Raw genomic sequence first — 15209 nt, 5'->3', positions numbered from 1 at the left:
CAATCAAGGACAAATAGTAAAAAATGGTACACTATATATAAAGGCAGCTTTTGTTGGGGTGAGGCTTATAAATCGTGGCTGATTGAGATGAAGGCTGAGGAGAAAAGTATATATACTCTTACTTTTAAACAGTGAACAATATATTTCATTCTCTGTTTAGCCATAATCACTGAGGATTCTATCAGATTTCGGCAATTCCTTTGCTCATGTATTATACAGTACATTCTAGAGTCGCAGAGTCCTTTTCTCAAGAATATGAAAGTAATTGATAAATTATATGTGAAATCATCAAGCATAATTCCTAGCATTTACCAGATATCTAGTATATGTTTATCAAATTTGAATCTTTAATGATCCAAATCTATTATGAACTAATTTCAGGACATATATTTTTAATTTTTTTTATTAAAATATAGCTGGCATACAATATTAGATTAGTTTCAGATGTACAACACAGTGATTATGTATCATATACCTTATGATATAATCACCACAATAAGTCTAGTAACCATCTAGAAATCACAGAAAGTTCTTATGATATTATTGACTATATTCCCTGTGCTGTGCATTACATCCCCATGACTTATAACTAGGAGTTTGTACCTCTTATTTTCCTTCACTTTTTTCACCAACCCCCACCTCCTCCCCTCCCCTCTGACAATCATCAGGACATGTTGTTCTTAACCCATACACAGTGAAAATTTTATTACCTTGAATATCATCATTGAATGTGCAATATTGGTTTTGATACTTGTTCAGCAGACGAAATGCATTTATATTGGCGAAATCTTCAAACTGAATAAGGCAATTCATGCCATACCTATGGGACAAAACATGTTAGAGTAGGTTAATAAAATAACATTTAAAAATAAACATTAAAAGTAGCCTACAGGAAAAGCAAAACATTATTTTCTTTTAAAGGTCCTTTCTTGCTACTAATTATAAATATGTAATATAACGTCTCTTCAGGAAATATTTACTATATGCTTACTGCAGAAAAAGCATTGTGTTTACACTGTGAAATTATACAAAGATAACAAAAATAGGCTCCCTACCATCAAGGAATTTAAAATTTAATAGAAACTAAAATATTTTGAACAAATGAAAAGTAATATAAAAGTGGTATGTACAAGAAATTATAATGAGAGATCGGATATCACTTCTGACTGGGGGCGCACGCAAGGTAACAAATGAACTGAGTTATAATGATTTCAAAAGTTGAGACATAGGGTTTTACAAGTTGAGTAAATAGCAGAAGCAAATTAATTGAGGTGGAAGTTAGATAAGAAAATATTGATCACAAAATGTTAAGAAGTCTGATTTGGCTAAAATATGGTGATACATGTAAGGGTGTAGTGAAAGATAAGGTCAGAATTTTATGCTGGAAACCTTAAAATTCTAGCCTAGGATTCTGGTTGTTATTTTCTATCCATGGAAAAACAATGAAAGGCTTTGAAGTATACAGGATGGATTTTTATTTCTGAAATTAACTTACTTGTCTGATCCTTTATTCATATGATCATCTATCTACCTATCCATCCAAGGCAAGGGAAATTAAAATTATTGATAACTCGAGTATCTGAAAATTGCCAGAGAAAGTCATATAGCCATGACTATCCTTACTACTACAGATTTATGGTCTCCAACCTCAGCTAGTCTCCCACTGATGCCCTATTTGTGATTCCTTTTATTTGTCCTCGGTCAGGTTCCACTTCCATTACACTCAATGGCTATTCCTAACTTTCCCCAATTCTTTTAAATTTTGACCTCTTTACTTGTCTTTTACTTTCTGAAATAGTGTAGGCATAATGCATAGTCGCCGTCAACTATTCTCTCTACCTCCCCATCTCTATCTTCAGCTCTATTCTTCAAGCATCAGTGGACAAGGTGTTCCTCTTCTTGGTCCAGGTAACTGATCACTGGTTCCCACATTCTCTCTCCTTCCTTCTCAATTAGCTCCCTCTCTCAGTGTATAACTCCTGCTTCTGGATAAGTTCCTTCCTCGTATGTGATAACTGAGTTTGAATCTCTCATTAAAGGGAAAAAGTTCTCTCTCAATCAGATGTTTTCCTATCTTCAATATAATGTGCTTGAAATAGTAGTTCACAGTTGATCTCTTATTTACTTCTCAATCCTCTACAGTTTACCTTTTGCCCTCATAACTCTACTAGATTGCTGATCTAAAGTTAAAATATTTCTTGACAAAAAAAAATCCAATGAACGCTGTTTGAATTCTTAATTTATAGAGCTCTTTGCTGCATAGCCACTAATTCTGTTTGTTTTTTTTCTAAAACTCTATTCTCTAGACTTCTGTGAAATCACACTTTTCTGTTCCTTCTCCTAAACCACTAGTCATTTCTTCTTTTTCTCTTGTAAAGTCCTTAGCATTTAAACACTGGTGTTTCCCACAACTCTATCCTTGTTCCACTGTCTGTGTGTATCCTGATAGACTCTCAATCACATCCACAGTTTTAATCACCTACTATATACACTGACTCCCAAATATGCATTTCTAGTCTACTTATGTGAACTCTAGACTTGTATATCTCATGGCCAGCAGGATAATTTTATTTGATTGTATTTCAAACTGAAAAGTCCAAAATTAAACCTATAAGTACTCAAAAAATAATAGTTTGGTTAATGTAATTTACAGATATTTTCTCATTTAATCTCAAGGTACAATTTTATAGAAGAGGGAAGCCTTGAGCAATTGGAAAATTGGGGAGGGGAGAATTGCAGAGTTTCTCAACTATTTAGCAAGAAACAAAATCAAGATCCTTTCATATTAATTTTTAAAGAGTAGGCACTAAGGTTACAGAAGTTTTCAATAACAATAGTTTTTGTTAATGAAAGTACTATAAAACTTCAATACGTTTCTCTTTTGGTTGAATTCTCAAATACAAATGGAAATTTCCAAATGTAAATCAATTATTTTTATAATTTTTCTTCATGTTTAACTACCCCTTCTTTAAAAATATTTATTTTCTAGTTAATTAAGAAAATATTCCTATGAAACTACTATTTTTCTCTATCAGCATTTGAAATTTCTTTCCTTTCCTTTCTATCAAAGTCCTTTTGGAAATGTTACTTATGTGCTCACAAGCTTTTCTACACTAGTCCAGGTGGCTAACAGGCACATGAAAAGAAGTTCATCATTACTAATTATTAGAGAGATACAAATCAAAACCACAATGAGATAAGATCTCACACATGTTAAAATAGCTATTATGAAAAAGACAAGAAATACCAAATGTTGGAGAAAATGTGGAAAAAAGAGTACTCTTGTACACTGTTACATTGTTAGTGGGATTGTAAATCGGTACATCTATTTATTTATTCCTCAAAAAATAAAGTATTTATTCCTCAAAAATAAAGTATTTATTCCTCAAAAAATAAAAAATAGAACCACCATATGATTCAGTTATTCCATTTCTGGGTATTTATCTGAAGAATACGAAAACACAATTGAAAAGATATATACACCCCTATGTTCACTGCAGCATTATTTACAATAGCCCAGATATGGAAGGAAACTAAGTGTCCCTTGATGGATGAATGGATAAATAAGATATGGTATATACAACAGAATACTACTCAGCCATAAAAAAGAATGAAATCTTGTCATTTGTGACAACATGGATGCACCTGGAAGAAATGATGCTAAGTGAAATAAGTCAGAAGGAGAAAGACAAATACCATATGATTTCACTCATATGTGGAATCGAAGAAAAAAAAATGAACAAACAAAATAAAACAAAAACCAATTCATAGATACAGAGAACAAACTGGTAGTTACCAGAGGGTAAGGGGGTTGTAGAGTGAATGAAAGGGGTAAAGGCTGTCAATTGTATGGTGATGGATGGTTGCTAGACTTTTGTGGGGAATTACTGTGTAGTGTATATAAATATCAAATTATAATGTTGTACAACTGAAACTTATATAATTATAAAAAATAATTATACTCTCGCAGTAAAAAAAAAGAAATATGTTAGTTCAAATAAAAAGAATTAGAAAGTTTCTGTACAAGCAAGGAATAGTTAATAAAATATGAATTAATAGGAAGAAGTTAATGGTCTAAAAGTTCTATTGCCAAGATCTTAAATTCTAAAATACTCTCACTCTCGGTCTCTAGTCCCATCTTCCATCTCTTTCACCAACTTCTTCTTAAGCACATAATCTACTCTTCATCCTGATCTTTGCTTTCCTCCTAACTCACTCCGTTTTGCTTCATTTCTGTATACCAAAGACAATGATTTCGGCAGGGCATTGCCAGTTTTCCTAGACTCCCTTGTCCCTTTGCTTTCCTTCATTCTGAATAACTCCTTCACTCCACTTAGCACATAAAACCGATGCTACCTATTCTCAGAGAGGATCTTAATCGAGTCCTATTTGTTTTCATTGCTTACTGGTTGATAACATGCTCCCAAAGCAGCTTTCGCAAACCTTTTTTTAGTCTCCTTGTCCCACAAGCACTCACTATCTTACCAGTCACTACCACACTACGATGAGAGAACAACCTTAGCTTTCACAGTTCTATGCCCCATTTAAAAATCTTTGCACTTTTACTTCTTTTTCCCCCCTCTACTTTTGAGAAGTATTTTTGCTTCCTTGTTTCGAATCTCTCTATGGACTTACTGCTCAACTTTACTTCTCTATACTAACAGCTTCAATTTCTCCTTCCGCACTGGTCCCTTCCTGTCTCCAAGGATGCTCAGGACTCACTGATTTTAAAACCACATTTCTTGGCCATGATAAAATCAAAACTACAGTTTTTATCTTTCTTCCCCACCCCACTGCCAAACCTCTCAGAAAAGAGAACAATAAACCTTACCCCATTTCTCACTTCTTGTCAACATTATGCCTATAATTCAAAGACTGTCTCAAATCACCACATCTTGGTATCATGATGCAGATAAGCTCTCTCTCATCTGAGCCAACAAAGTACTTCATAAGTTATTTTTCTTCCATTGTGGTTATTAATGTATTATGTTTGTCCTTGATGGACTATCTTTTTTTCCCCCCTGGGGATTCAAGTGGACATGCTCTATTTTACTTTCTGGTATCGAACCAGTCCCTCTGTACTTATCCCTCTGTTCTTATATCAGCACTCAAAATCTATAATTTTTCAATTCATTTGTTGGTTGTTCACTTGCTTACTGTTTGTCTTTCTGTGAGGATAGGGACCCTATCTGTCTGGTTCTTTTATATTGGTCCAGTGTTTAACACAGTCCCTGGAACATAATAGGTGTTCAACAATACTTCTCTCTCAATTATATGTATATGTGATTATAGATATATGTATATACTCTCTCTGAACCTTTATGTACATATCATATATATAATCACACATATATATAATAGTATATATATTCATACATGTGTGTATTGCATATATGTGATTTTAACCTAATTCTATCTTTTTTAATCATCATAAATTCATAGGTGAAAATTGGTATCTAAATTTTTGTTTGTATTTTTTGAAGATTAGTGAAGCTTAGCATATTGGCCTATTGGTCCTTTATAATTTTTTCTGAAAAATTATATGTTCTTTGGTTCATTTTTCTATTCTTATGGTCCTTTTGTGTGTTTTTGTTTTTTCAGGTTGACACATTTTCTTTTTTTTTTTAATTTACTGGGGTGACAATTTAATAGTACATCATCTGTTTATTGCATTGTGTATTCACCCAAAGTCAAATCTCCTTTAATTACCATATATTTGATTCCTTTTACCCTTACCTACCCCACATGTGGGACATAAAACTGAAAGCAACAAATAAAAAATACAAACAAACAAAAACTCATAGACATAGACAACAGTTTAGTGGTTACCTGAGGGGAAATGGGGGATATATGGGTCTTTTGCTTTATTATTTCAAAAGCACTCTTTACAAATTAAGAATATTAACATTATGTTAGATATATTGCAGGTTTCCCTACTCTAGTATACTGTGCCATTCATCATTTACAATGTTCCTGTTTGTTTTCACACAAAAAATTTTAAATTTTTATATAGTCAGATCTTTCCATTTTTCTGTTTTTATTTATAGTTTCTACACTTGGTGGTCTCCTTATTACAGTTTAACTATTAATCAAAACTTTCTAATGATATCATGGAATTAGAAATTAATTAAGCTCTATATTTGATATTCTTTTTCACTGTGGGTGCTTTTCTCTTATTCTACTACTACTTATGACAATAAACATATTTTTCACTTTGTATATGTACGTGTGTGTGTGTGTGTGTGTGTGTGTGTGTGTATACATTCACTTATTTTTCACAACCATACTATGAGGCAGGTAGTATTCCTATGCTCATCTTATAGGCACAGCATGTTAATACTACTTAGTAATGATAGTCTATAGTAATAATTAGTCTGTCCAGAAAAAAATGCCTCCTTGTTTTAATTACTATAGTTTTTAAATAACTTTAGTATTTATTAATGTTATTTATCTTTCATTCTTCTATCTAACTATTTGTTTGGCTGTTGACAGTGGTTTAAAAACATAGGCTCTAGAGTCAGAGCTCCAGGGATGAAATCCTGTCCTCCTTACTTAGCCTGTATCCTTGACTGTTCTGTGTCTCTGTTTCTCCATTAGAAGTAATGAGAATAACAATGGCATATTATAATAAGCTGTTATCAGGATTAAATGAAGTGATAAATGTTAAGTCTCAGTGTGCAAAGGCTGGCACATGAGTACTCTATCATCACTAGATATTTTTACTATTTAATAGCAAGAGTAGAAGCTATACACAGTAAAATAATATCATCAAAGGCCTATGAATAGTATATCTAGCAAAGCTATCCTTCAAGGGTAGGGTTGAAAGAAAGACATCTTTAGATAAATAAAAACCAAAAGACTTTCACTAAAGGAACTTCTAAAGGGTGTATTTCAGATAGAAGAAAATAATCCCAGAAAGAAGGTCTGTGATATAATAAAACAGTAAAATATAAATAAAAACAAGTGATTTTTATCCATATAAAATAGCAACAAAGAATAAGGCTAATTCTGGCATGACACAGTGAGGAGGTTGGCAAATTTATTCCCCTAACAACAGCAATATAGCAGGACAAATCCTTCAAACCAATCATTTCAGTACTCTGGAAATTAACTAAAGGAAAAAGAAGGAAAGGATTTTAAGCAGAATGGGGGAATGAGGTCAATTCTTGAAAGGAACAAAAAAATTGTACGTTCTTTATATATATGATTCCATTCCAGGACACCTTTTAGCTAGCTTTATTAAAAATTACTAAAATGTTATTAAGAATGGGTAAAGGCATTTATATAGTTATAAACTATTACTTAAAAAAAAAAAAAGCCTTACAAGAGAAACAAACTTTGTGGTAGCAACTGATTATTCCAAACATAAATATCAGTCAATAATAATCTGGTGCTTGTAATAGCTCCTTTTCCGTGTCTCTGGTTTCCACACAGCCTTTAGAAAATAAAAGCTGCATGCCTTTAGACAGTGCCCTCATTTGGTTTGCTCCTGATGTATCATGTACTAGTGGTCTAGTAGCATTAGATGATCTGTCATTATGCTCAGAGGCAGCAGAACCTTGTGGTTTCAGTATGTGAGGAGGAATCAGAGCCTTCTCAGTTCTATTCCTGGATCTACTACTTACTTGGTCCTGTGGTTTGGAGCTTGTTACAGTTTCTCTGTGGTTAAAATGAAATCTCCTCAATATGATTTGCCTTCAGTGTTTAGGACACGATGTGATCAGGCTATAAATTTATACCATTTTCTAAGTGAAATCCAGGGATAAGCATAGGTAGTAAATTAGTGCACAAGATACTTTATCATTTACAAAAGCTTATTGTAGAATTATTCCTTGGAGAGTAAAGTGTATCAATTTTCATTTCATAATTTTCTCTACCTGGTACTTAACTCCAATTTGATTCCTAAATATTTAGAGAGATATTCTGAATTCATTTTCTCATTTTCTGTTATAAGCATCTTGCATCATATAATAAAAGAAAGCCATGTAAGGGATATTTTGTTCCAGATTGAACCAGCCTTGTCACTATGCAATTATAAGTAGCGGAACACAAGGAAGTTAGCCAATTCAATTCTATGTAACTATGAAAAGAACCTACTATTTTATGATCAAAATATCACATAAAACAGTGGGTATAAATGGTTTTAAAAGTTAACAGAAATATCACCCATAAAATTAACTTGTAAGAACTGTAGAGAATTTTCCCTTGTGACACTGTTAAATCAGACAAAAACTTACTATAGTGACTAATGCCTACATATAGAACTTGCTAAGTACCAGACACTGTGCTCCGCACTTTATAAGGATTACCTCACTTAATTCTCTCAACAACTCAATGACGCATGTACAGTTATTATACATTTTACAGATAAAGAAACTGGAGCTCAGAGAGATTAAGGGCATGGTTGAATTTATACTGCTAATAAGTGGTAGAGTCTGGACTGAACTGTAGGGCCCATGGTTTAAACTCTTATGTATATACTGGTTCCCACAGAGCATCAATGTCATGATCAAGTCAATAAGGTGAACAGTATATTTACAAATAAAAGGACTGCAGTGATAAAATAAGGGAGCTGCAATTTTATCATAAAACTAGCAAGACCGCATTTGTATGCATTCAATATACTAAGTATTTATATTATAGAAAGTACATAGACCAGTATTGGTGAAAACATTAGTCTTTCTTTGGTTAAAGCTATCAAGATTTCACTCTAACCAAGTCAACCAAGAACAGTTTGATTTTCCCAAGAGATATTGTAAATTTTTTTTTTTTTAGTATTTATTACACATGCACTATGCAGCATTCAAGATCCAGAGCACTTTAGCTCTGATGGATACCTTACAGATAATTTAATCTAAATTACTCAATTTTAATAATGTAATTAAAGTCTAAGGGTGCTCAAAGAATTGAACAGCAAATAGGAAGCATGAATCTTGCTCTTAAAATGCTTACAGTCTCATTGGGAAGGCAAAGGATACAAGCAAAAGAAATCTGAAGGTTCAAATTAAATGCAAAATCAGTGGAACACAAAGAGATAACTATAGGGTTTAGGGAAGACAACATGAATTAAATGAGGCTTAAGTTGAGCCCTTGGGTAGGATTCAAATAAGGAAAAGAGGTAGGGGACAAAATCACAGAGGTTTCAAAGTTTGTGCTGGAGGACACTGAGGACATTAGTTTGAGGAACTTCAAAAGATCAATATTAGTTGCTGAGTTTCAGATTATGAAGAGTTTTGAATGCTAGGATAAGTAATTTGAAGTTGACTAAAGTTCTCTTTGAACCATTTAAATTTAATTCTCCCTTGTAGGTAAGACAGATGAAGGTCAACATGTGTTCATTCCTTTAATTCATTGTCATATGGCTCTAGTTCCTACTATTTTACCTCTGTAATTATTTTATAACATTTAGATATTACTTTCATTTCTCTTATCATTCCTTCAATTATATTTTGATGACACTTCTTAATTATTCTCTGTAACAGTTGAGATTATTAAGTATTAGGGGTAATTATCCATTCTTCTATTCATTTACCCCTTAATCTTTCCCTTATGAAGTTCACCTATTCTTAGGGATTCAGCAATTATCTTTAGATAAGTAACTTCTAGTCTAAATCTCTGTTGTTGATCTTTCAAAGAAACTCCAACTCTACGCTGCCAAAGTGATAGTAAGAAAGGTTTGAAGAAATGTTATATTATAAATCTTTTTCTTTAAATGAGGAATAAATGTTTATTTATTGGAAATAAAAATATTATCTTAAATGATAAGGGGCTAATATCCAAAATATACAAAGAACTCACATAACTAAACAATAAAAAAAACAAACAATCCAATTTAAACATGGGCAGAGGACCTGAATAGACATGTCTCCCAAGAAGACGTACTAATGACCAAGAGACATATAAAAAGACACTCGGCTTCACTAGCTATTAGGGAAATGCAAATCAAAACCACAATGAGATACCACCTCACACCTGTCAGAATGGCTATATCAACAGGACAAGTAATAACAGTGTTGTAGAAGGAAAAGGAATACTCAAGCACTGGTGGTGGGAATGCAAATTGGTATAACCACTATGGAGGTTCCTCAAAAATCTAATAATAGAGTTATCATATGACCCAGCAATCCCTCTTCTGGGTATTTACCCAAAAAACTTGAAAACATTTACCCGCAAATGCATATGCACCCCAATGTTCAAGGCAGCATTGTTCACTATGGCCAAGACATGGAAACAATCAAAGTGTCCTACGGTAGATGATTGGATAAAGAAGATGTGGTATATATATACAATGGAATGTTACTCAGCCATAAGAAAAGATGAAATACTTCTATTTGCGACAACATGGATGGATCTTGAGATTAACATGCTAAGCGAAATCAGACAGACAGAAAAAGTTGAGAACTATATGATTTCACTCATATGTGGGATATAAAAATGAAGCAACAAATGAACAAGACAAACAGAGACTCATGGACACAGACAACAGTTTAGTATTATCAGAGGTAAAGTGGGGAGGAGGGAGGTAGTTAAGGCTAAAAGGGGTCAAATATATGGTGACTGAAGGAAATTTAACTTTGGGTGGTGAACACACAGTGAAATATACTATGATGTATTATTGAATTGTACACTTGAAACCTATATAATTTTATTAACCAATGTTAATAAATTTAATTTTAAAAGATAATATTTTTAATATATTGACCAATCTTAGTAACAGATTTCTGTAAAAGTATCTATGGTGTCAAAAAAATTACAACTCTTTAATATCAAGATCGAGCAATAAATCAAGCAAAACTGAATCACTTTGCTTGGGTATATTGTTTGCTTCTCAAAAAAATAACAGGGTTTATATGATTTTGAGCTCCTTAAAATTCAAAAAATTCTGAAGCTGCATTCATAACTAAATGTGCTGTTTAGTATATTTTAGTAATTTAAATCTTTAAAAAATTATTCCTTGCCTCCAAACTCAGTGAAATCTTTTCCCTTATGATTTTATTATGTAAATATAAAATTCCTGAAATTCTGAACTTTTTTCCTTATAAAACTTATTAGCCAAACTTTCTCTATTTCTATCACTGGCACCACAAATGTCAAAACAATGTAATCACTTTCTATTTAGCCTTGCACCTCACATTCTAGTGGTCAAATTGTTGTCATGCCTTCTTCTAATGTAATTAACATAAAAGGCATTCATATTAAATGTTATGCTTTCTATTCCAAGTGCCTCCATTCAAGTTTAGGCTCCTGGGACCTCATGATTGCAAAAGTTCTACCATCTCCTGATTAGCCTCCTTCCATACTGAAATCAGTATACACAAATAAAAAAAGTTCTGTCACGCTACTTTAAAGCAGGTGCTATATGAGACCTCATCTAATTTTATCTTCTGCTTATCTCAAAAAGAAACTGTATCTTTCCTTCCCTTATTTATTAATTTGTCAAATGATATACTGAGCCTAGGGGTCAGGAATTGTTCTAAGTGCTGTTGACACAATCCTGCCCTCACAGAGCTTGTAGTGTTGTGGAGGATACAGTATATAGGGGATTATAACGTAGTATGAAAAGTGCTTTAATTGAGATAATTCAGAATACAAAAACACAGAGAAAGGGCACCTATCCAGAATTAAGGGGATTAAAAAAGCCTTTCTAGAGGAAGCTAAAGCATGAAGAATGAATAAGAGTTTGCCACTCTAAGAGGAAGGGGGAGAATTAGTGAAGCAGAGGAAACATGCTCAAAGGTCAGTAGTAAAATATATGGTGATGGAAGAAGATTTGACTATGGGTGGTGAATGCACAATGCAATACACAGGTGATGTATTATTGAACTGTACACTTGAAACCTATATAATTTTATTAACCAATGTCACCCTAATACATTTAATTTTAAAAATCAGTGGCATGTTCACTGAAATAAATTAAATATGACTGAATAACAGAGCTTAAAGGGAAAAAGATAGGAATCAAGGCTAGAGAAGTAAACAGAGACAGTTTATGCAGGGCCTCTAATCTATATTCAGGGATTCATATTTGATTCTAAGAGCAGAACATTAAAAAGGAGTATGACATGATTAAATTGCATTTTGGACTAATTCTGTGTGGTCAAGGTGAAGAATGGACTAGTGAGAGGCAGGTCTAGATGTAAGAACTTTACTTAGGAGGCTGCTACAAAACTCCAGGCCTGCATCTGGAAATAGGAATTGGGACAGGGAAAGTAGAAGGAGTCAAGAAGTATTTAAGAGAGAGAACTGACAATATTAGGTGAAGAGAAGATGATGAGGAAGAAGAAATCAAGGATAAACTCCAAATTTCTAGCTTGGCAACTTGAGAGAGGATGTAGTATATTAAAAACATGAAACCTCAAGAGAAGAAGCAGGTTTGGTAAGGGAGTTCAGGTTTGGATATGCTACTTGCTACTTTTGAGCAACCATAGAGATGTGCAGCAAAGGAAGTCGTTGTGAGAAATTAAGATGTATGACTTTAATATTTCAGAGTTTGAGCAGCTACAGGTGAAGATAAAGCCTATGATATAGCCAACAGTGGGTAGCTAAAGTCGTGTGGTACTAAAGGCCATTAAAAATGAAGGTCTTAAGAACAAGAAAGGCCAACATACAAGAAAGATCATCTATACAGAAATTAAAGGGTTGAGAACAAGACTTTGAAAATGGGCAAGAATCAGTGGAGAACAGTTAAGAAATTGGGAGAAGACAGAGCTATGATAAACCTAATTGATCTAAACATCAAAGAAATGTGTTTTTTTGCAGGGGATGGATTACATAAGGATGGGGCACTAATAGTCTGAAAGGAACCGAGAGGAGAAGACACTGATCCCATCACCCAACCCCAAACATTGTGGGGCCAATAAGAACTATTATTTAAAAGCATTGTAGGAAAAGTGGGGGTTTAAATGTGAGCCATGCTTCAGTAAAGCAAGGAGGTAAAGGGAACATCCAGTGAGGACGTAAGGGAGCTTTTATTAAGGACTAGATTTCCAATGGCATAGTGGAAAGGTTTGATGGCGAGGGGTGTTGGGAGTTTAGTTTAGGGGAGATGAAACATAAAACATGAAGTATGAAAAACCATAAAGTATGTCAAAGAATATATGGAAATAGACAAATGACGTGTTATTTTTACATTTTAATAGAAGACCAAAAATAGAAATAATGTGAAGTAAGATTTCCTAAGAATTATGTCCAGAGGCCACCCTGTTCAGGACTGCAAAGGCAGAGTGTGAGGAGATGGGCATATGGGAAAAGGTTGCATCTTGGTCTCTATGAGTTGAGGGCAGCATAGGTATATAAGCTAGAATCCTCAGTGCAGCTTTGGCTCCAAAGGACTGATCTGTGCTTTAACAATTGTATTTTGATCTGCATTATTTCTCAAGCCCTGAATGCCTTCATAAAAATGATGCAGAAATTTAAAAAATGCTTTTATAAAACTCCATCTGAAAGCTTACCACAGAGAATTAAAGGTCTCCTCAAATGCATGTTCCAGTAAACACCTTATCCCCAACCTCAATCATGTCATTTACTTCTGTAGTCTGAATCACTAAATATGCCTATGTCTCCTTCTCAATTTAGTCTAGATCAAACTGTTTATTTCTAAAAGCCAATAACTTCCACAAAATGCTAGAAATAAAGTTTTGGGCAGCAAAGAGAATTATATGTTGTTTTGCTGCAGATGATCAGAGCCATAAAATTTTCAGGCTAGAAAGGGCATTGGAGAACATCTGGCAACAAGTAATGCCCGGGAAAGTTAAATAGCAACCAAGATTAGCAGGTACACTAGTGAGTATTGTCACCTAAGAGAAACACTAGAAAGGCCAAATACAATGACCACTTAATGATACCAGCAGACTTCTTTTTTTTTTTTTATGTAGGAAAATATCTTCTATCTTATTTCAGACTATAACAATACAGAATATCTCCAGAGGAATTTGTCAGAATTTATGTATACAAATAAAATATAAATGTTATCCTTTAGAGTGTCCACTTTCAGACTATATATTTATTCAATGATGCTGCAACTACTCAATTATTTTCTAAGTGAGTTTAAAATGAGTTTCGTTAAAAAAGTCTAATTCTGGCACCAATTTGATGAGGCAGGCATACATGGCAAGATGCATAAATTTTGTGTTATCCAGATACATTCTAGTCTGCTTGCTTTTCTTAAGTGTGCAAAAAAAACATAAATTACCTCTAAAAATAGATAATAACAGCTCATATTTATAAGAGTATTAGAATTCCATTCTCACTTCTAAGCAACAGTAGACTGATAAGACAAAGTCAAGAAAAATATTGAAACAATTTCTCATATTTTTTCTTTTTACATAACTATTTTACATAAATATTGTATGTAAAGGATACACTTCACTATTAATAATCCATCAGAGAACATTTGGGGAACAGGAACACAGATACATGATACTTGATAATCTTTTATAATAACCAATAGTTTCAACACTCTCCTCACTCAAACAGCCTAATTGACCAATTCAAATGTTGCATTCTTCTGTTTTGTTTTTCATACTCCATTAGGTTTTATATTGAGTAATGAAACTGCCAAATGGTGAAACATTCTTTAGAAAGAAGAAAATAAAGTGACTAGAAAATCAAAATATTGAATAATAAATAATAAAATCTATTAAGTCACCTAGATAAATAATAAAGTACTGTAATAGTTTTGTCAGGCTAATAAGACTTATGCCATGGCTTGCTTTCTTTAAAATCAGCTTTAACAAAATAATTTACATACAATAAAAGCAACCATTTTATATGTAGAATTTGATTAGTTTTGATAAATGTATACTTGTGCAACCACCTCTACAAGTTAAAGAAATTCACAACACCCCAAAAAGCTCTTTTGTAGCCCATTTTAGTCAATCCCCAGCCCAACACTGGCCCCAGCCAACCACTGATGTACTCTCTATCACTGTAGATCACAGTTGTCTTTTCTAGATTTTCATGTAAATGGAATACTATAAATAAAATCCTTTCTATTTGGCTTCTATTGCTTGGCATGATTTGAGATTCATTCATATTGTATAAATTGGTAGTTCCTTTTTATTGCTGAGTAGTATTCCATTATATGGCTTTAACACAATTTGGGCATATTATTACAAATGGACATTTGGGCTGCTGCACATTTGGGTTGATTCCAGTTTGAGGATATTACAAATAAACTATGAATATTTGTAAGTTTTCATCTCTTTTTT

The 15209-nt window shown here is 33.2% G+C and overlaps 1 protein-coding gene across 1 annotated transcript in view; it reads right to left on the bottom strand.

Annotated features, from left to right (window-relative positions):
* Positions 1-15209, bottom strand: part of ME1 (malic enzyme 1) — a 144590-nt gene that overhangs the window by 33711 nt on the left and 95670 nt on the right. The window contains exon 7 of the mRNA XM_039852868.1: positions 711-820. Coding sequence (XP_039708802.1) covers positions 711-820 — 110 coding nt within the window. The remainder of the gene's footprint in view (positions 1-710; positions 821-15209) is intronic.

The sequence above is a fragment of the Pteropus medius genome, unplaced genomic scaffold, assembly GCF_902729225.1.
Source record: "Pteropus medius unplaced genomic scaffold, Ma_sr-lr_union100, whole genome shotgun sequence".
Lineage (NCBI taxonomy): Eukaryota > Metazoa > Chordata > Mammalia > Chiroptera > Pteropodidae > Pteropus > Pteropus medius.
Note: the sequence above shows the minus strand (reverse complement) of the source record. Positions and strands in the feature narration are given on the sequence as shown.